The sequence below is a fragment of the Trichechus manatus genome, unplaced genomic scaffold (assembly GCF_000243295.1).
Source record: "Trichechus manatus latirostris isolate Lorelei unplaced genomic scaffold, TriManLat1.0 scaffold00112, whole genome shotgun sequence".
In the NCBI taxonomy this organism is placed as follows: Eukaryota; Metazoa; Chordata; class Mammalia; order Sirenia; family Trichechidae; genus Trichechus; species Trichechus manatus.
This window is the reverse complement of record NW_004444048.1, coordinates 7,811,971-7,833,157: the sequence shown is the minus strand read 5'-3', so window position 1 is coordinate 7,833,157 and position 21,187 is coordinate 7,811,971. Positions and strand designations below refer to the sequence as shown.

The 21,187-nt window shown below is 39.7% G+C and overlaps 1 protein-coding gene across 1 annotated transcript in view; it reads left to right on the top strand.

The window, feature by feature from the left end:
• Positions 1-21,187, top strand: part of TMTC1 (transmembrane O-mannosyltransferase targeting cadherins 1) — a 342,295-nt gene that overhangs the window by 150,344 nt on the left and 170,764 nt on the right. The window contains exons 5-6 of the mRNA XM_023738067.1: positions 10,315-10,396; positions 12,847-12,950. Of these exons, the coding sequence (XP_023593835.1) occupies positions 10,315-10,396; positions 12,847-12,950 (186 nt within the window). The remainder of the gene's footprint in view (positions 1-10,314; positions 10,397-12,846; positions 12,951-21,187) is intronic.

Below are 21,187 nucleotides of genomic sequence, written 5' to 3'. Positions count from 1 at the left end.
TCAAGCCCCAGACTAAAGTACCCAGTTGCAAGTATCAAAGTGGAATAGAGAAAGACCCAGCTGGGCCAGTTGGCCTGCATTCCACATGGGTGCAACAAGTGGAGGAAAGATCAAGGAAGGAAAGATCATGAATCCTTCTGTGAGTAGTGGTGGCCTGATCAGTGACCATAGGGTTAGATACTCGTAGGGAGTGAGCTGTCAGACTTGGAAACATGGAGATAGGCAGTGGAATCATTTCCTCCTCTGCGTCTTGCTCCAGGTACCTAATGAGCCCTAGTGATGGGGTGACACCAAGCAAGGACTGGAGCAGGCTTAGGGAGAAGGGAGCTGCCAGGGAGAGATCACTGTTGCCCACAGATGCTGGAGTGAAAGGGAGGCAGGGTCCACATCAATGTTTAAGGATATAATGCTGCTGTTCTAGTGCTTGGGATTTTGAACCCCAGTTTTTAACATGTTTGTTGAAGCATGTTAAACACTTTGAGGAGTGTACCAAGTATGGGAGAAGAGGCTGTCTGTGCTGTGTTTGTAGAGAGCCCTCACTGTCCAGGGTGGGCTGTGCTTACTCCAGTCCCTGCACAGCTGCCTGAGACATCCCTGTGCTGGTTAGTAGAAGTTTCTCATCTGTATACCAAATTAATGGCCAACTGAACAAAAGATTAAAGTACATTAAGAAAATACTTGTACGCCGATATTCATTGTAGTACTATTCACAATAGCCAAAAGATGGAAACAACCTACATGTTCATCAACAGATAAATGGATAAACAAAATATGGTATATACGTACAATGGAATATTACTCTGCCATAAAGAGAAATCAAGTCCTGATACATGCTATGACATGGATGAACCTTGAAAATATTATGCTGAGTGAAATAAGTCAGTCACCAAAGGACAAATATTGTATGATCCTACTTATATTAAATATCTAGAACTGACAAATGTATAGAGACCAAAGTTTATTAGTGAGAGGGAGGGGGAAAGATGGCATTATTGTTTAGGGGGCGCTGAGCTTCTGCCAAGTGTGATGGAAAAATTTTAAATTGGATAGTGGTGACGGTTGCATAGCATGATGAACATAGTTTTTTAATGTCAGTGAATTGTACATGTAAAAAATGTTGAAATGGCAAATGTTTTGTCATATGTATACTTGCCACAAGAAAATACTGAAGAGCTAAATCATACTGCTAAGTAAGTATAATGCATGTGTTGTAGTTGTCTAGTGCTGCTATAACACCAGAAATACCACAAGCAGATGGCTTTAACAAAGAGAAATTTACTCTCTCACAGTATGGTAGCCTCGAAGTCCAAATTCAGGGCTCCAGCTCTAGGGGAAGACTCTGTCTCTGTTGGCTCTAGGGGAAGTTCCTTGTCTGCTCCTGGCACTACTTCCTTGGTGGTATGAGGTCCGCTAGTCTCTCTGCTTGCTTCTCTCTTTTATATCTCAGAAGAAATTGACTCAAGATACAACCTAATCTTGTAGATTGAGTTTTGAATCATTAACATAACTGCCTTAATCCTGCCTTATTAACATCATAGAGGTGGGATTTATAACACATAGGAAAATTACATCAGATGACAAAATGGTGGACAGCCACACACTACTGGGAGTCATAGCCTAGCCAAATTGATACACATTTTTGGGGGACAAAATTTAATCCATAACAACATGCTTTTCTTATTTGTCATTACTTATTATGGGTTCTCCACTTTCTCACACTACAACCTCTCATCTGTTTCCAAATCTGATTTCTTAGAAGCTTTCAAAATAACAACTGTCCACCTTCTGGCGTCCACCATTTCCCTACTTTTCCTGCTGTGGCTTTCCTCATTGCATTTGCGCTTGGTCCTTGCCCCTGACCTCCCCCTTGCCGGGTTAGGACTGTTGGGGCTGATGCCACTCTGCTGGAAATCAGATCGGCTCATCTCTCTGCCTAAACCCCTTCACTAGCTCCTCATAGTTGTTAGCATAAAGTCCAAACTCCACAATAGGGCATGCAGGCCCATTATGATCTGACCCCTGCTGCCCTGCCTGCCTCTCCAGCCTCACTGCTCACCAGTCATCACTCTGTTGGTAATTGGTCCTCCAGCCATAATGAACTTCTTTCACTTCCTCCCTGTGAGTTTATATTCTCTCAACTATAGGCTGCTGTGTACACTGTTCCATCTTATTCCTGCTCTCTTCATCTGATTCACTTCTCATCTTCCTCAGGGGCCATCCCTGTCTGTCCCACTTCCTATTTCTACACTCGCCTCGGTGGGGCTGGCTGGTTGGTTGCCTCAGGGTTCAGTGACACCCTCCCAGCTGTACTCACGCCCTCTTTCTGGTCATCTTTTCTCACTCAGAGTTTCCCAGTCAGCCCACTGGGCATGGAACTTACATTTCAACTTGCAGCAGCCGCTACAGACGTTAACCTTTAAAAGGATATTTCTTTAAAGACCCTTCAGGAATTGTGCTCAGCCTTAGTTTTACTCTTTTGTATGAAAAACTTTTATTGGAGACCTGCTATGAGTTGGAATTGACGTAAGGCAACGGGTTTGGTTTTGGTTTTGGTACTAATCAGTGACAATATCGAAGGTGAACTTTATCATTTTTAATTAACTAGAAGTCATTGTGTTGTCAACATGCACAGATATATTTAATAATAATACAGGTTGCATGCATGCTGGCTAAACCAGCTCTATTTTACTTAATCCTGTATAGAGTAATGGATGAGAGAATGGACTTTGGATTTGAGTTATGTTTCCTCTCTGTGCTTGCTAGCTGTGAGATCCTGAATAAGTATCTTCTTAGCTTCAGTCTCAAGATGGGGATGAGTATGGGCTCAGAGGGCTAGAGTGAAGATGAAATGAGATTAAAAAGGTAAAGTGCTTAGCCCAATGACTGATGTATATTAAATGTATTACCAAAAAAAAAAAAAAAACCCAAAAAACCAAACTTGTTGCTGTCCAATCAATTCAGACTCATAAGTGCCTGGGACTGTTAATGACAGATGTGGGTGATATCACTGAAACTCCATGAATTGCTGTTTTACCTGTAGAGGGAATAAAAATCAGGACATCTGATTAAATTAATTGTGGAGGGCATATAAATTGGGTCCTCTGACTAAATTAATTGTAGAGAGAATATGAATTGGCCCCTCTGGCTAAATTAATGAAGCTAAGGTTTTTGACCTTGGACACCGAAAAACCATGTGACCTTTTGCAAATCAGTTAACATTTCTGGGCTTCCTTTTTTACCCCACCTGTAAAACTACCTGAACTGTTTTGATCTCTTCTAATTCTAATTTTGATTTTTACAGTGATTAAGAAAATTGAAGTTATATTCCCTGTTTGTGTTTTCACCATTTTATGTGTGATAATGTAAGTAAATGTTTTCTTTGTAAGTAACAGGCTGAGTTAAGAGACTAACATTTCTGGAAAAAAAATTACCACAGCCATAGAATGAGATATTTAAGGTCAGTTTGGGTTTTTAAGTAGATGGAACTGAGAAATTCTTCAATTCCTGCTTAGAATAGTTAGCTCCTTCCTTTTGGAATCTGCATTTGAATATCAAAGTAGACATCAAAGGTTGTTCTGTCCTCTTTTCTGCCTTTGATTGTTAAGGTTTAGCTCAGGCACTTTATGGGTTCAAGGAGAGTGTATTAAAGAGAGAACCCATAGACATAAATTTCTTTTGTCATTTTTGTTAACTTATTATCTTTTCTAATGTGAGCTGTGTCTTTGCTACTTTGATCAGCTGAGAAATCTTGTCTCTTGTGTTTCAAAGACAAGCAGAATTTCTGAATTCTTATTCTTAAAAACCTCTGAATTCAAATTCCTTTTTTGTCAAACTATATGACTTTTATTCATCTCCTTTATTACCTTGAAAGAGCAAGGAAAATTAAGTTAATATGATTGATGTTCTTGAAGAAATTTTATATATAGTTTTTAATAATTTATTGGTATTATGTTAATTAGAGACAGTCTGTGGTATCTGAGATGTTTGCCACTGGAGTCGATATTTAGGCAAAAATTATCAGTTGTTTATAAATTACAGGATGTTTTGGAAAGTCTAATATAATATTTTCACTTACACTACCAGAATTTAAGGTAAGGGAAATAGTACTAGCCAAGTGGTTTTCCTCCTAAAACCTATTGTCCACATCCCAGTTTTGAGCATTCTTATTTTGTACCCTGGTGTAGCGCTGGAAGGTAAGAGGAAGACAAAGAGAATGGATTTTAGTGAAGGCAGAATAAATATTTTTTAAATTCTGTTCAGTTCAATAAGCGTTTATTGATCATTTTACTTTATGTTTCAATTATCTGTTGACATGACAACAAAATTCACGTTAACATTTCAGCATGTTAACAGAATTCAGTAATGTACAATACATAAGGATTTGTTTAGCTCTCAAGATTGTGGGTTTGTGATTTATGCTGGTTAGCTGTTGTGGTCTCAGCTGAGTCTGCAGTAGGGTTGAAGATTGAGTAACTATGGAAGGTGAACTTCAGGAAGAAGTCACATTTGGCTAAGAAGATTCAAACCTGATCTACTGAAAAGATGAATATTAATACTCAGAAAATTTGGGATGTGAGGAAGGAAAGGTTAGGGAGTTTACTTTGGATACCTATATTTTGCTTTTATTTGCCTAAAATAAAGTTAGAAATATGCACAGTTTGACTGTGCCATTACTCCAAACTTACGTGAAAATGTTTTTTCATATACAACTGCAAATTATAAAGGGTACACATAATGTGAGGAATCAATTAATGTTTGCTTCTCCCTAATCCCTTGGCATTCCTATGTTTGAAACATGATTGGTTTCCTTCTGTTTTTCTTCAAATGTCATTTGTGATATCAGCAGTTGGAGAGAATATCTAAGAATCACAATATTTTAGACCTGAAAGGAACCCTGAAGTCATTTATTTCAGCGCCTTCATTGAAGTTGTTAGTTGTCGTTGGGTCCATTCCAACTCATGGCAACTACATGTATGCAGAATAGAACTGCTTCATAGGATTTTCAAGGCCGTAACCTTTGAGAAGCAGATCGTCAGGCTTATCTTTTGAGACACGTCTGGGTAGGTTCAAACCGCCAAGCTTTTGGTTAGTAGTTGAGAGCTTAACTGTTTGCATGACCCTTGAAGCTCCTTTTACTCCAAGTCATGTGGCAAATTAGACTGAAGCACAGGAATTGAATGCTGGACCCTTGGTTCCCATTTCAGTGGTTCCCCTGGCTTTGCAGGGAAAACAATAGAGGCGTGATTGAAATTGCAAAATATCAGTGATAGTATTTGCATAGTACCTTATGTTTGTAGAGCACTTTCAGATATAGTATGATTGAAATTAATAGCTGAGATAATCTGATACTATAATTAAGTGTTATTTCTAGTCCTTTAGTCTCTTCGTCTATAAAAAAGGAAAGTATAATATTCTTCCACATGGAGTTGTTGTATTTGGCACGTATTAATTATCTGCTATTATTACTGCTACTACTAATAATATTGCTATTATTATTTGTTACTATTATTAGGTTTTATTCACAGACCATATGTAATGGACCAATGAGGAAACTTCCGCTGTGTAATTTTTTGTGTGTGTGCGTGCATTAGGTGAAAGTTTACAGAACAAATTAATTTCCCATTTACTAGTTTGTACATAAAATATTTCATGACCTTGGTTTCATTCCCCACAATGTGTCAGCACTCTCCCCATTTTCACCCTGGATTCTGTATTTTCTTTCCTCCTGATTTTCTACACCTTCCTGCCTTCTCATCTTTGCTTTTGGGCAGGTAGTGCCCTTTTGATGTCGCATAATTGATTGTTCTAAGAGTACATTCCCCTCGGGTGTTCTTGTTTATCTTATTTGCTTATCTGTTGTTTGGCTGGGAGGTGGTCTTCAGGAATGACTTCAGTTCCAGGTCAGAGGGTGTCTTATGGCAGTAGTCTCATGGAGGTTCTTCCAGTCTCTGTCATACCCCAGTAAGTCTGGTCTTTTTTGTAAATTTGATATTTTATTTGACAATTTTCTCCCACTCTGTCCAGGATCGTCTGTTGTGATTCCAGTCAGAGCAATTGGTAGTGGTAGCTGGGCACCATCAAGTTCTTCTGGTCTCAGGGTTGTATAGACTGGGGTTCATGTGATCCATAAAGTCTTTTGGACTATTTACTCCCTTGAGTCTTTGGTTTTCTGCACTCTCCTTTGCTCCGGACAGGAAGAGACCAATAGTTGTATCTTAGATGGCCGCTCGCAAGCTTTTAAGACCCCAGACGCTACTAACCAAAGTAGGATGCAGAACATTGTCTTTTATATACTGTGTTGTGCCAATTGATGTAGATGTCCCCTGAGTCTCTGCTGTGCAATTTTATCGTGGGTGTGGGAGGGGGAAAGGATGAAGAGATTCAACCCTTGGAGTATTCCCTATATAAGCCTAGGTGTCTCAGCCTCTGATCTAGTGTTTACAAAAAAAGGGGCCGTGACATTTTGGCTTATTTTCTCATTTACTATTGGTCAACATCTAGAAATAGAACTCTTTAGAAAAGGCTATTCCTTCATTCACTGCTCTCACTACCATTCTAGGCTTTCATTACTATGTGATGCTAAATTTTAGGAATAAATTATTTGGTGCCTTTACCTTAACTTCTTGAGGAAATGTAATTCTCGTAGAGGAAATATTTCTAGACAAGAGGACTTTATTTTTATTTTTTAAATTGTGCTTTAGATGAAGGTTTACAGAGCAAATTAGTTTATCATTAAACAATTAATACACATATTGTTTTGTAACATTTGTTGCCAACCCTACAATGTATCAACACTCTACTCTTCTTGACCTTGGCTTCCCCATTACCAGCTTTCCTGTCCCCTCCTGCCTTTTCTTCCTTCCTCCTGGTCTGGTGTGTCCATTTAGTCTTGTTTTGTTTTAAGAGTGACTTCAGTACTGAGTTAAAAGGGTGTCCGGGGGCCAGACTCTTGGGGTTTCTCCAGTCTCAGACAAGAGGACTCCTTATAAGTTTAACTGACTGAAATAATCATCGTAGTGGGCTTTGAGTGAAACAAAATATGGTGAATTTACCCAAATTTAACACTGAAAAAATTCTGAACTCTGTGGTTTGTTTTTCAATAGACAGGAAAACCACTTCTAATTTTTCCTCTATGTTAAAATAAACAAGCAACAGAGGAAACTTGAGAAATGGAGATTCCAGAAGCAAACCAACCCAAGAAGCACTTTTTAATTCAGATGTGTTGCAACTCTAGATCCCCTTTCTTTCCCATATTGCCCTCCTGTTGCCTTCCTGCTTCCATTTCTTTCACACCCCATAAAGGAATAGCAGAAATATCCAGGGATGGTCTTTGTTGAGTTGGCTTGGAAATGATAGTCATGGTAAAGGTAGAGCTAAGAAAAGGATACTTGGCAGAGCTGTACCTTTTTGGAAGTATGGGCCCATTTGAGACTGAAGATCAAAAGCAATGACTTTGTTTCAGAAAAATACATCAAAGCAAAAATACACAAATTTTTACTGATAGTTTCAAGAAGTTGTGACTCCTGTAAATCTACTTTGGGGCAGTAGGTGCACAACTATGTTGTGAGAGCTGACAGTATCCTTGGTCTTCCTCCTTGCCAAGCTCTCTGTTGGGAGGTAAAGGAGAAGAAAGGGATGTAAATTGAGTGTTTGGAGATGGATCCAGTCCAGAGCTTGCTAAAAGCTTACTCTAGTGATATTCAGACTCACCTCATTTTCTCCACACATTAAATACTTGAATGGTTAGGGCTTCTGAGCATGTATCACTTCACATCTGTTTATGAACCAGGAAGAGAAGGGAACTGAGAAGGTGGATAACTGCTTCTGAGAGAGACTGTCATCTCCTTGTAGTGCCATTTGGACACATTTAACCATTATAAAACACAGAGGGCCTTCTATATTTTGTCTGCAGTCATCAAGGTAAACATTTCTTTGTGAAGTACTAACCCACTCTGGTAACTTCAGGCCTTACAAAAGAATTTATCTCCTTATGGAACTTTTCCACTGTGTAAAGAGACCTCATTCAAATACAGATTTTAAGAGATGCTGGGGAAAATTCCTTTGAGGAAAAAAACGGATTGAAAAGAGTAAAAGAAAAGACAAATAAGAATAAAGGGTAGGGGAAATAAGGATGAGATGGAAAATGCTTGCAAGATTTTGTGATTTGATTCAACTTTTCTTTTTTCCTCTTCTCTGTACTTTAAAATGTAGAAATTTGCATGTGGGTGAAAATGACTCACTTTAGGTTTTCAGTTGGTATTTGTTGATAGCCTCCTTCTACTTCCCTTTGATTGTCTTTATTGGGTCAGCCAGTCATATGTTGTATATGTAGATAAACTGAGCTATTACTTTGTACCAGTGAGTGGGCTGTGGCAGATGCAGGGTCCACAGAGGGTTCCTGCCCCTCCAGAAGATGAAATTCTTGTAACCTACTTTGATTCTAAAGGACATAGGCAGACAAGAAAATTATATGTTGAGAGTGGTGAGCTCCGCTCCCAGTACTGATGCTTGCTAATGTTGTAACCTTGGAAAAATTATTTAACCTCAACGTGACCTTAGTATTCCTTTTTTAAAGGCATAAAACAGATTTGTGAAATATTTTGTGGATGGAGGGGACCTATGTTGTCTCTCTCAAATTACATTAAGTAGGTAAGCAAACTCTTATTTTGTTTAAGATCATCCTTGTGACCAGTATAACCATATATAAAGATGGTGCAGGGGCTTCTGACCTCCTCTAACCTCACGAGGGGGAAGAATCACTATCAACATCAACAGCCCAAGGCTGATTCCTGTGAAGTGGAGGTCAAACATACCTCTACCCTCCAACCTTTTTACCAGTTCTGACACCAACCGTCCCTCCCACGGCACTCTCTACTTCTGTACTGGGTTTGATAATACATTGCAATGGCCACACAGAACTCACAGACAATACTTACAATTATGGGGTTTATTAGGGAAGTGAAAGGTTACAATTCAGGATGACTCAGGATAGGGTTCTTAGTCAGGACAGCTTCTTGGCTGTGCCCACAGGCAAGCCTGTCCCGGGCCCTTGGCCTCTTGGCCCTTGGCCCCTCGGCCCTTCGCCCCTCGGGCCAGCCCGGCCCCTGCCCTGCTTGGGCAGGTGTTACAAACCTCTTTAGCTCCACCGATAAGTGCCCAGAGGCCCCTTACTCCATGAGTAAGCCTCGGCCCAAAGGTGCTCAGCTCTCTAGCTTTGTAGGTCAGCAAGCCTAGCTCCTCTGACAAGTGCTCAGAGACACCCCACTCTGCCAGGAAGCCTCCTGCCCGAAGGCAGTCAGCTCTCTCGCTCCATGGATCATCTCCCGACCCATCTTGCACCAGTCTCCTGATTCTGCTGCTACTGTCTGTCTTCTGCTGCTTCTCACTGTCTTGTGCTGTCTCTGGCATTACAGCTCTCTTTGTCTGTCTAGGAGGTTCTCAGGACAGGGACCCTAGGTCCATAGGACACACTCCACTCCTGTCTTTTCTTCTTGGTGGTAGTGAGGCCCCCCTTTCTGCCTCTGGGGTGACTCATTTAAAGCCTAGGGGGATAGCAAAACTAACTAATCCCCTCATTAGGATTCCCTACACTTTATTTGCATGGTCCCACTCCCACAAGGGTGACGTGCACCTTATTTGCATTATTAGCTAGCTACCCAGTCCCCTTGGTGGGCCAAGCACCTTATTTGAATAGTCCCACCTAGTCATTTGGTGGGAGTTACAAGACCATGGTGAGAAAGACCATATAAAACCAATCCATTGCCAGAATGCTTGGGTTATTTGGGAATAGAAGGGATAGTAATATTTACAGCTAACTCTGCTAGCTCCTTGTGCTCAATTACTAACCTAAAGGTTGGTGGTTCAAACCCACCCAGTGACATCAGGGAAGAAAGGCCTGAGGATCTGCTCCATAAATATTACAGCCAAGAAAACCCTATGGAGCAGCTCTACTCTGTAACACATGGGGTCACCATGAGTTGGAATAGACTCTGACAGTGGGTTTGGCTTTGGTGCTAGCTCCTCTTCCATATATTATCTGATTTATTTCTAACAACTGTCCTATGATATAGATACTGTTATTATCCCCATTTTAGAACTGAGAAAAACAGAGATGCAGAGAGGTTAAGGAACTTTCCCAAGGTCTTCTAGAGAGTAATTGAAATTTAGGAGATCTAGCTCCAGAAGCCATGCTCTTAGCTTCCGTCCTATATAGCCTTTTGTAGGGCTACAGCATATTCATGTTGAAAGCAGAATGTTATGTATGGCAGACTCTTAGACACTTAATTAAGAATTGTTTTTCTTTTCCTATTTCAGGAATCTAACAGCAAGCAGCAATAGAAATTTCCTGCTTACCATGAAGCCATTTTTAAAAAGGGCTGTTTTGGTCATAAGTTATGTAAGTACATGTATATATATATATATATATATATGTGCTTTTGAGATATCTGATAAGAAATATTTCTACTTTACTTGGTTCAGAGACATGCTCTGGATTATTTAATAGAGTTAGCAATAGATTCTAACAATATGATCTTGGTATCAAAGCGTTTCTATGCCATAAATGTTACAAAGCATTAGAAGTTATATATGGAAGGATTCTAGGTATATACAAACTTAATGACACACAGACAGTGTGAACTACGGTATGTTACAAGTCCCTTTCATGCTGCAGATGCTGAGGTGGTCTCAAGAAGAGGCAACACAAACCTGGCCATATCTATCTTCTGTTGCTAAGTAACAAACCACCCCAAAATTTAGTGGCTTGAAACAACAACAACTATTTATTTGCCCTAGATGGACAGTACTCATTTGGATGGTTCTTTGGCTCATCATGATTGTTGGCTGAGGTTACCCAAACCAGTTCATTCAGCTGTCAGCTAGGCTAGGTCACCTTGTTCTCTCTCTCTGTGATAGTTCATCCTTGAGGACTTTTCCATGTGGCCTTTCTCTCAGGATAGTCAGGACTCCCTTACAGCATAGTAGCTGGGTTCTAAAAGAACAAACCAAAAGTTGCAGGACTCCTCAAAGGTTAGGCCCATAACTGGCACAGTGTACCTTCTACCCCATTCTAAGGGACAAAGCAAGTTGAAAGAACAACCCGGATTTAAGGGGAAGGAAAATTGACTCCATTTCTTAGTAAGAGGAGCAAGATGTGTGTATAAGAGAGCGGGAATTTTTGGTGGCTGTCTTTGGCAGCTATCACATTAATCATCCTTTTATGTTGTCGGATGGTCCTATTCAGTGAATTAGGAGACCAGTCTCTTATGATGTTGCTGTTTGTCCTAAGTTTCCTATCAAAATTTATAATGTTTTTATATGAAACTTATCAAAATGTCTTTCAGTTGCAGTGTTAACAATTAATTTGATTATTTTTCTCAACACTAAAATGTGTTGATGGAAAAAGATGAATGTGCATAAACTGAATGAAGTGGAGATCTTTGACTGGAAAGTTTCAGCAAAAGGAGCAAAAGAATTTCTCTAAAGTAGTGTTTTTGCATAGAATTAAAGAGTCGACACCTGTTCCAGAGTGATTTGTTTTCTTAGAGTTGTTTGGGAATGAAATTGACTTCACATTATTGCTATGATAAAAGTTGTCAAATATTAATCATTTTGTTCTCTTTAAATTTTTTCTCAAAGTCCTTTTTACTATTTTTCTCCCTATTCTTTTGATTTGTTGAAGTATCAGAGCTTTTTCTCCTCCATAATATTTTTAGTAAATTCATATTCTTTTAGGATGCTTTACCTGTTAATTCTGTAGTTGTCATTACCATTATAATATCTTTAAGAATTTAAAATCAGTTTGAAAATTTGCGCACACCTTGATCAACCCTATAGCAGGGCATTGTGTGAGTATGAAATTAAGATGACCTTAAATTGCTGCTTAGAAATTATTTTTTGTTGATATGCTTTTGGTTGTCTCCATATAGTCATTCTAAGTTTTTTGGATTTGGGGTCACTTATGTAAAAGACAATCATCAAATAAGTCAGTGATATTCGTGAAAAAAAAATTCAACCTTAACTACCCAAAACTTAATCCTTGAGCTTTTATTCAGGCAAAGATTTCCCTCTGATTTAAACAGAAGCAATGTAATTGGCCCTAATTGAATTGAGAATTACACCTAGGAGGTCTGTGTGGGTGAATTCTACTATAAACAAAACTCATCCCCACAGAAGGGTCTCTGTCGTCCATGGTTCTCTTGCCCACCTTACCAACAGAAACACATTTCAGTGATAAAATTCCATAGGGTGAATAAAAGTCATTCTCTGGGGTTTGTTGAAATAACTCTTTATGAGCACTCTGCTTTAGGGCATTCGAGGACTGGAATTGCTCCCAAGTGTTTTCATTCAAGACACAGCAGTAATATCACATATCATATTTTAAATTAACTTTCATGGGGCTGTGTAAGTGGAATGGGTAAGAGTTTGGGTTTTGAAGGTCAATAACATAGGTTCAACTCCTGGATTCTGTTATTTAGAACCTGTGAGACCCTGGGCAAATTACCTCTGAGCCTCATCTTCCTCATCTACCTCTAGGTTTGTTATGAGGCTTCAGGTGAGATGTAAAGCTTTTACTACAGTGGATAACAGCTACCAAGTGACTAATACTCACAGCTGTTGTTATGAATTTGCATATCTCTTCCTCATCACCTTCATTGCCTACTGTTCTCCCTACCCAGCTATTTCTGCTCTTTCCTCTCATCTTGAATGCTAGGATTTTAGAAATGCTGACTGTAAGTGTTTGCAAAACAAGATACTTGTAAAGCACCTGAGAGGTATCCTTCAGAAAGATGGGACTTATCCCCAGCGAGCATTTATTTTCTCACCGCATCTTCTTGTTCTCTGAAGGTGATTGTAGTTTTGTACTTCCGTCTGTGGATAATGGGAGGATCCATGCCGCTCTTTTCAGAGCAAGATAATCCAGCTTCGTTTTCGCCTTACATTCTTACAAGGTCAGTAGAAATAATTTTTTAAAACCTCTATTTGATATTGTTTGGAATGTTTAAATAATCTTAATTTAAATTATAACTTGGCTTTGCACTTTGAGGAAAGATGGGTTGTGTTCTATTCAGGGTATGGGGGGGAGAGAAACTACTGTTCCTACGTTTAAAATAGTTTTCAACAAATGGAGATGTTTTATCAGTGCTATTGATGTTGTGCTCATATTGGTATATATTTATTTAACAAGTATTTTATTGCATACTTATCATCAGTAGCAAATATCTTTTGAGTCACCCGTACGGCAAATGTTACAAAACAATGCACAATGCGCAGAAGTTCATTGGACAGTACCTGGAATTGGGCAAGACTGTTCTCATTTCAGACACCAGATGCAAGTTAGGAAATCTCTAACTCAGCTTCACTTCTAACCAGCTGGCTACAAATTTGAAAGTTACCCCATCCCCTCAGGTTCAGTAATTTTCTAGAATGATTCACAGAACTCAGGAAAAGTGCTATACTTAACGATTACAGTTTTATTACAACAAAAGAATGCAAATCAGAGTCAGCCAAAAGGATAGACACATAGGGTGAGGTGTCTAGGACTGGGATAGTTCAAAACGTGAAGCTTCCATGTCCTCAAGGACACGTTATACTCCTGGCGTTGATGTGTGGAAATAACGTGCAAGGAATATTGGCAACCCAGGAAGCTCCCCCAACCTTTGTGTATAGAGTTTTTGTTGTTGTTGTTGTACTTTAAGTGAAAGTTTACAATTCAAGTTAGTCTCTAATAAAAAAATTTATGCATACATTGTTATGTGACCCCGATTGCTCTCCCTATGCGGTGACAGCACACTCCTCCTTTCCACTCCTGATTTCCCGTGTCTGTTCAACCAGCTCCTGACCCTCTCTGCCTTCTCATTTCACCTCTGGACAGAAGCTGCCCATTTAGTCTCGTGTATCTACTTGAGCTAAGAAGCACATTCCTCATGAATATCATTTTATGTCTCACAGTTCAGTCTAATCTTTGTCTGAAGAGTTGGCCGCGGGAGTGGTTTTTGTTTTGGGCTAACAGAGAGTCCAGGGGCCATGTATTCTGGGGTCCCTCCGGTCTTAATCAAACCAGTAAGCCTGGTCTTTTTACTAGAATTTGAGTTCTGCACCCCACTTTTATCCTGCTCCGTCAGGGACTCTATGTTGTATTCTGTCAGGGCGGTCATTGGTGGTAGCCGGATACCATCTAGTTCTTCTGATCTCAAACTGATGCAGTTTCTGGTTTACGTGGCCCTTTCTGTCTCTTGTGCTAATATTTTCCTTGTCTTTGGTATTCTTCATTCTCCTTTGCTCCAGGGGGTTGGGACCAATTGATGTATCTTAGATAGCTGCCTGCTAACTTTTAAGACCCCAGAGGACATTCACCAAAGTAGGATGCAGAACATTTTCTTAATAAACTTTGTTATGCCAGCTGACCTAGATGTCCCCTGAAACCATGGTCCCCAGACCTCCGCCCCTGCTACTCTGTCCCTCGAAGTGTTTGGTTGTATTCAGGAAACTTCTTAGCTTTGATTTAGTCCAGTTTTGCTAACATCCTCTGTAGTGTGTCCTTCCTTCACCTAAGATAATTCTTGTCTACTAACTAGCTAGTGAATAACCCTCTCCCTCCCTCCCCACCCTCATAACCATCAAAGAATGTTTTCTTTTGTGTTTAAACCCTTTCTCGAGTTCTTATTAATAGTGGTTTTATGCAATATTTGTCCTTTTGCAACTGACTAAATTCACCTAGCATGATGCCTTCCAGATTTTTCCATGTTGTTTCACGGATTCATTGTTGTTCTTTATCGTTGCATGGTATTCCACTGTGTGAATACCACTGGGACAGCAACTCTGTTCCCTTGGCTTTAGGCACATCATTTGCTTAGTCTATCTTGAGTGGCAACTCCACCCTTAGAAACACCAGAGGCCGTGGTCCCACCCTTTGAAACCCCCGAGGTCATGGCCATACCTTTTGAGACTGAGGCAGCTTGGCTTCTTGTGTCTCTTGTCTCTTCAGCTTTTGTTTCCTGGTTTCCTGGCCTGTCGGCTCCTTGGGCCTCACGCCCGCATCTGCCCTGCTGGGACAAGTGTTCCAAAGCTCTGTAGCTCCACTGGTAAGTGCCCGGAGGCATCCCACTCTTCCAGGAAGCCTTCTGCGCACAGGCACTCAGCTCTCCCGCTCCGTGAGTCGGCAAGCCCAGCTCTGCCAATAAGTGCCCAGAGGCGCCATCCCGCGATGGTCTCCTGAAACTCTACTGCTGCCGGTTCCCTGCCGCTGCAGCCTCTCTGCCACTGCTGGTCCTCTGTCGCTGCCACTCCTCTATCCATTCACAGCCACAAAATCGTCCCCATATTCCATGTATCTGCCGGAGTGCGACCCCACTCTTGGTACCAAATTCTGTCTTAGTCATCTAGTGCTACTATAACAGAAGTACCACAAATGGATGGCTTTAACAAAGAGAAGTTTATTCTCTCACAGTCCAGTAGGCTACAAATCCAAATTTAGGACGTCAGGGAACGCTTTCTCTGTCAGCTCTGGAGGAAGGTCCGTGTCATCGATCTTCATTTGGTCTGAGAGCTTCTCTGCGGAGGAATCTCAGATACAAAGGACGTACTCTGCTCCTGGTACTTCATTCTTGGTGGTATGAGGTTCCCATGTCTCCCTGCTCGCTTCTCTCTTTTATATCTCAAAAGAGATTGGCTTAAGACACTATGTAATCTTGTAGACCTCATCAATATAACCGCCCCTAATCCATCTTATTACATCATAGTGATAGAATTTACAACACAGAGGGAAATCACATCAGATGGTAAAATGGTAGACAATCATACAAAACTGGGAATCATTACCTAGCCAAGTTGACAGATATTTTTTGGGGACACAATTCAATCCATGACACCAATTAACGGACTTTGGGCCTTTGTCAAATACCAGCTGCTCATACGTGGATGAATTTATGTCTGGATTCTCAATTCTGTTCCATTGGTCTATGTGTCTGTTGTTGTACCAGTACCAGGCTGTTTTGACTACCATGGTGGTATAATAGTTTCTGAAATCAGGTAGTGTGAGGCCTCCCACTTTGTTCTTCTTCGTGAGTAATGCCTTACTTATCTGGGGCCTCTTACCTTTCCATATGAAGTTGGTGATTTGTTTCTCCATCTCATTAGAAAATACCGTTGGAATTTGGATTGGGATTGCATTGTATCTGTAGATTGCTTTGGGTAGAATTGACATTTTCACAATGGTTAGTCCTCCTATCCATGAGCAAGGTATATTTTTCCGCTTATTTACATCTCTTTCGGTTTCTTGCAGTAGTGTTGTAGTTTTCGATGTACAGATCTTTTACGTCTCTGGTTAGATTTATTCCTAAGTATTTTATCTACTTGGGGGCTATTGTAAATGGTGTTGATTTGGTGATTTCCTCTTGGAAGTTCTCTTTGTTGGTGTAGAGGAAGCCAACTGATTTCTGTATGTTTAGCTTGTATCTTGATACTTTGCTGAAATCTTCCATTAGTTCCAGTAGTTTTCTTGTGGATTCTTTGGGGTTTTCTGTGTATAAGGTCGTACCATCTGCAAACAGAGATACTTTGACTTCTTCCCTACCAATTTGGATGCTCTTTATTTCCTTTTCTAGCCTAATTGCTCTGGTTAGCACCTCTAGCACAATGTTGAATAAGAGTGGTAATAAAGGGCATCCTTGTCTGGTTCCCGTTCTCGAGGGTAATGCTTTCAAAGTCTCTCCATTTAGGATGATGTTGGCTATTGGCTTTGTATAAATGCCCTTGATTATGTTGAGGAATTTCTCTTCTATTCCTATTTTGCTGAGAGTTTTTATCATGAATAGGTGTTGGACTTTGTCAAATGCCTTTTCTGCATCGACTGATAAGATCATGTCGTTCTTGTCTTTTGTTTTATTTACGTGATGGATTACATTGATTGTTTTTCTAAAGTTGAACCATTCCTGCCTACCTGGTATAAATCATGGTGAATTATATATATGTATATATTTTTTAAGTAAAAAGAAAGTTTTATTTGGCATATATTCAGAAGGACAAAAGTGGGAAGCGGACAAGCATGCTGCCAGAGCTAGAATGTCTGCCCAAATCCAAAGAATATCACAGAATAGGCAAGAATGGGAAAACGGACAAGCATGCTGCCACAGCCATGTCTGCCCAAGTCCAAAGAATATCACAGAATAGGCAAGAATGGGAAAACGGACAAGCATGCTGCCACAGCCATGTCTGCCCGAGTCCTGAATTATATTTTTGATATGTTGCTGAATTCTATTGGCTAGAATTTTGTTGAGGATTTTTGCATCAATGCTCATGAGGGATATTGGTCTGTAATTTTCTTTTTTTGTGGTGTCTTTCCCTGGTTTTGGTATCAGGGTTATGCTGGCTTCATGGAATGAGTTTGGGAATATTCCATCCTTTTCTATTCTCTGAACTACCTTTAGTATTAGTGGTGTTAACTCTTCTCTCCAAGTTTGGTAGGCTTCTCCAGTGAAACTGTCCAGATCAGGGCTTTTTTTTGTTGGAGTTTTTTTTAATTAACTTTTCAATCTCTTCTTTTGTTATAGGTTTATTTAGTTATTCTACCTCTATTTGTGTTAGTTTAGGTGGGTAGTGAGTTTTTAGAAATTTGTCCATTTCCTCTAGGTTTTCAAATTTGTCAGAGTACAATTTTTCATAGTATTCTATTTATGATTCTTTTAATTTCAGTTGGGTCTGTTGTGATATCACCCATCTCATTTCTTATACGGATTATTTGCTTCCTCTCCTGTTTTTCTTTTGTCAGTTTGGCCAATGGTTTATCATTTTGTTGATCTTTTCAAAGAACCAGCTTTTGGTCTTGTTAATATTTCAATTGTTTTACTATTCTCTATTTCATTTAATTGTGCTCTAATTCTTGTTATTTCCTTTCTTCTGGAGCCCAAGAGCTTCTTTTGCTGCTCTCTTTCTACTTATTCAAGTTGTAGGGTTAATGTTTTGATTTTGTCTTCTTTTTTGATGTGTGCATTTATTGCTATAAACTGACCTCTGAGCACTGCTTTTGCTGTGTCCCAAAGGTTCTGGTAGGATGTGTTTTCTTTCTCATTTGATTCTATGACTTTCTTCATTCCATCCTTAATTTCTTCTATAACCCAGTAGTTTTTGAGCAAGGTGTTGTTCAGTTTCCATGTGTTTGATCTTTTTTTTTTTTTCCTTTTTCTGTTACTGATTTCTACATTTACGGCTTTATGGTCAGAAAAGATGCTTTGTAATAGTTCAATGCTTTGGATTCTGTTAAAGCTTGCTTTATGGCCTACTATGTGGTCTATTCTGGAGACTGTTCCATGTGCGTTGGAAAAGAAAGTATAGTTGGCTGCTGTTGGGTGGAGGATTCCGTATATATCCATGAGATCAAGTTAGTTGATTGTGGTATTTAGATCTTCTGTGTCTTTATTGAGCTTCTTCCTGGATGTTCTGTCCTTCCCTGAAAGTGGTTTGTTGAAGTCTCCTACTAATATTGTGGAACTGTCTGTCTCTCTTTTCAATGCTATTAGAGTTTGTTTTATGTATTTTGGAGCCCTGTTGTTGATGTGTAAATATTTATTATAGTTATGTCCTCCTGGTGTATTGACCCTTTAATCATTATCTAGTGTCCTTCCTTATCCTTTGTGGTGGATTTTACTTTAAAGTCTATTTTGTCGGAGATAAATATTGCCACTCCTGCTCTTTTTTGTGTGGTGTTTGCTTGATATATTTTTTCCATCCTTTGAGTTTTAGTTTGTTTGTGTCTTTAAGTCTAAGGTGTGTCTCTGTAGGCAGCATATAGACGGATCATGTTTTTTACATCCATTCTGGCACTCTCCGTCTCTTTATTGGTGCATTTAGTCCATTTACATTCAGCGTAATTATTGATAGGTATGAGTTTAGTGCTGTCATTTTGATGTCTTTTTTTGTGTGTTGTTGACAGTTTCTTTGTTCCACTTAATTTTCTGTGCTGAGTCATTTTTCTTTATGTATTTTCTTTTCATGTTTTTCATTGTTGTTGATTTTGTATTTGCTGAGTCTTTATATATATATTTTTTTATTTTGATGTGTAGGATTGTTAGTTTCCTTTGTGGTTAATATTTACCCCTATTTTTCTAAGTTTAAACCAGTGTTTTATTTCTTTATATTGCCTTGACTTTCTCTCCATATGAAAATCTGTGTCTACATTTTTTTAGTCCGTCTGTTTTGTTTTAATGTTGTCATCTTTTACATATTCATATCTCTGTTTCCCTATTATCAGTGTTTTAGCTTTGATTTATTTTTGTGACTTCCCTACCTGGGTTGATATCTGGTTTCTCTGTCCTGTGTTCTAGTCTTAGGTTCTTGTCTGAAGTTATTGATTTTCTAACTGGAGGACTCCTTTTAGTATTACTTGTGATTTTGGTTTGGTTTTTGCAAATTCCCTAAACTTCCATTTATCTGGATATGCCCTAATTTTGCCATTATATTTGAGAGACAGTTTTGCTGGATATATAGTTCTTAGCTGGAGTTTTTTCCTTCAAGGCTTTATATATGTCATCCCGTTGCCACCTTGCCTGCATGGTTTCTGCTGAGTAGTCCGAGCTTATTCTTATTGAGTCTTCTTTGTAGATGACTTTTCATTTATCCCTAGCTTGTCTTAAAATTCTGTCTTTATCTTTGGTTTTGGCAAGTTTGATTATAATATGTCTTGATGACTTTCTTTTGGGATCTACCTTATGTCGGATTTGATGAACATCTCGGATAGATACGTTGTCATCTTTCACGGTATCAGGGAAGATTTCTGCCAACAAATCTTCAACAATTCTCTCTATTTTCTGTTATCCCCCGTGTTCTGGTACTCCAGTCACTTGTAGGTTATTCCTCTTGATAGAGTCCCACATAAGTCTTAGAGTTTCTTCAGTTTTTAAAATTCTTTTATCTGATTTTTCCTCAAATAAGTTGGTGTCAAGTGCTTTATCTGCAGTCTCACTAATCTGAGTTCCTTTGCCTCAATTCTGCTCCTATGACTTTCTGTTGAGTTGTCTAATTCTGAGATTTTATTGTTAATCTTCTGAATTTCTGATTGCTGTCTCTCTGTGGATTCTTAAAGCCTATTAAATTTGTCATTATGCTCTTGAATAACCTTAAGATCCTCTCTTGCTTTGTTTGTGTGTTCCTTAGCTTGTTCTGCGTTTTGAATAATCTCCTTCCTGATCTCTTGAAGAGTTGTCTATATTAATCTTTTGTATTATACCTCTGGTAATTCCAAGAAATTCTCTTCCTCTGGAAAATTTCTTGATGCTTTATTTTGGGAGCTTGCTGAAGCCATCATGGTCTGCCTCTTTATGTGGTTTGATATTGACCGTTGTCTCTGAGCCTTCAATAAGTTGTTATATTTATTTATTTTATGTTTGCTTACTGTGTCCTGGCTTCTTATTTTGTTTTGATATGCCCAAATAGGCTGCTCGTATGAGCTAGTTTGATTATTGGCACCTTAGAAGCTCTAACGTCCTGTCACTAGGTGGTTAGAGCTGTTACTAGGTATGTGAGCCCAGGAGTCTGTTTACTTTTCTTGTATGACTTCAGCTCAAGTGTCCAGGTAGTCGGTCACCAAGTGTGTGGTACAGGCTCTCACCTACAGTCCTAGACAGGTATGTGTAGGCACAGGCTTATGGCTGGTGTTGGGGGTCACGCGCTGAGCAAAACAGGGGACTGACAGCTGCCTCTGAGTGTCTGGGAGGATAGCTTGTCCCCGTTCCCTAGAGTGCATAGGTGGGTGGGTTTTGCATTCAGACTGTGAGTACCCAATTCTGTTGGCTGTAAGGACTGGGGTGCACCACTTATTCTTGGACCTCTGTCACAGGTGGCTAGGTGGTGTGGGTGGAGCAACTAGTCCTCAGGCCCCTGATGTGGGTAGGTGGGGACCCTGCTTAATGGGCTGAGCAGTGTGAAATGTCACAAACCTGCAACTTCACTACATAGCTGAAACAATTGAAGTTAGACCTCCAGCATATACCCTGTTTTACTGTGGTAATGAGGGCCTACGCTGTTGAAATGGGCCCACACAGGTTTATGCAGGGGCGAAAGGCATTCAAAGTCCATGGACCCCTTATGCCTGTGTCTAGGCAAAGGAGCTGTGTCTACCCTGAGTTCCTGGCTTAGGGGAGCCGGCAGATTATTTTTTCCCTGTTTGTTCATTTGTTCCCTCTCCAAGGCCAAG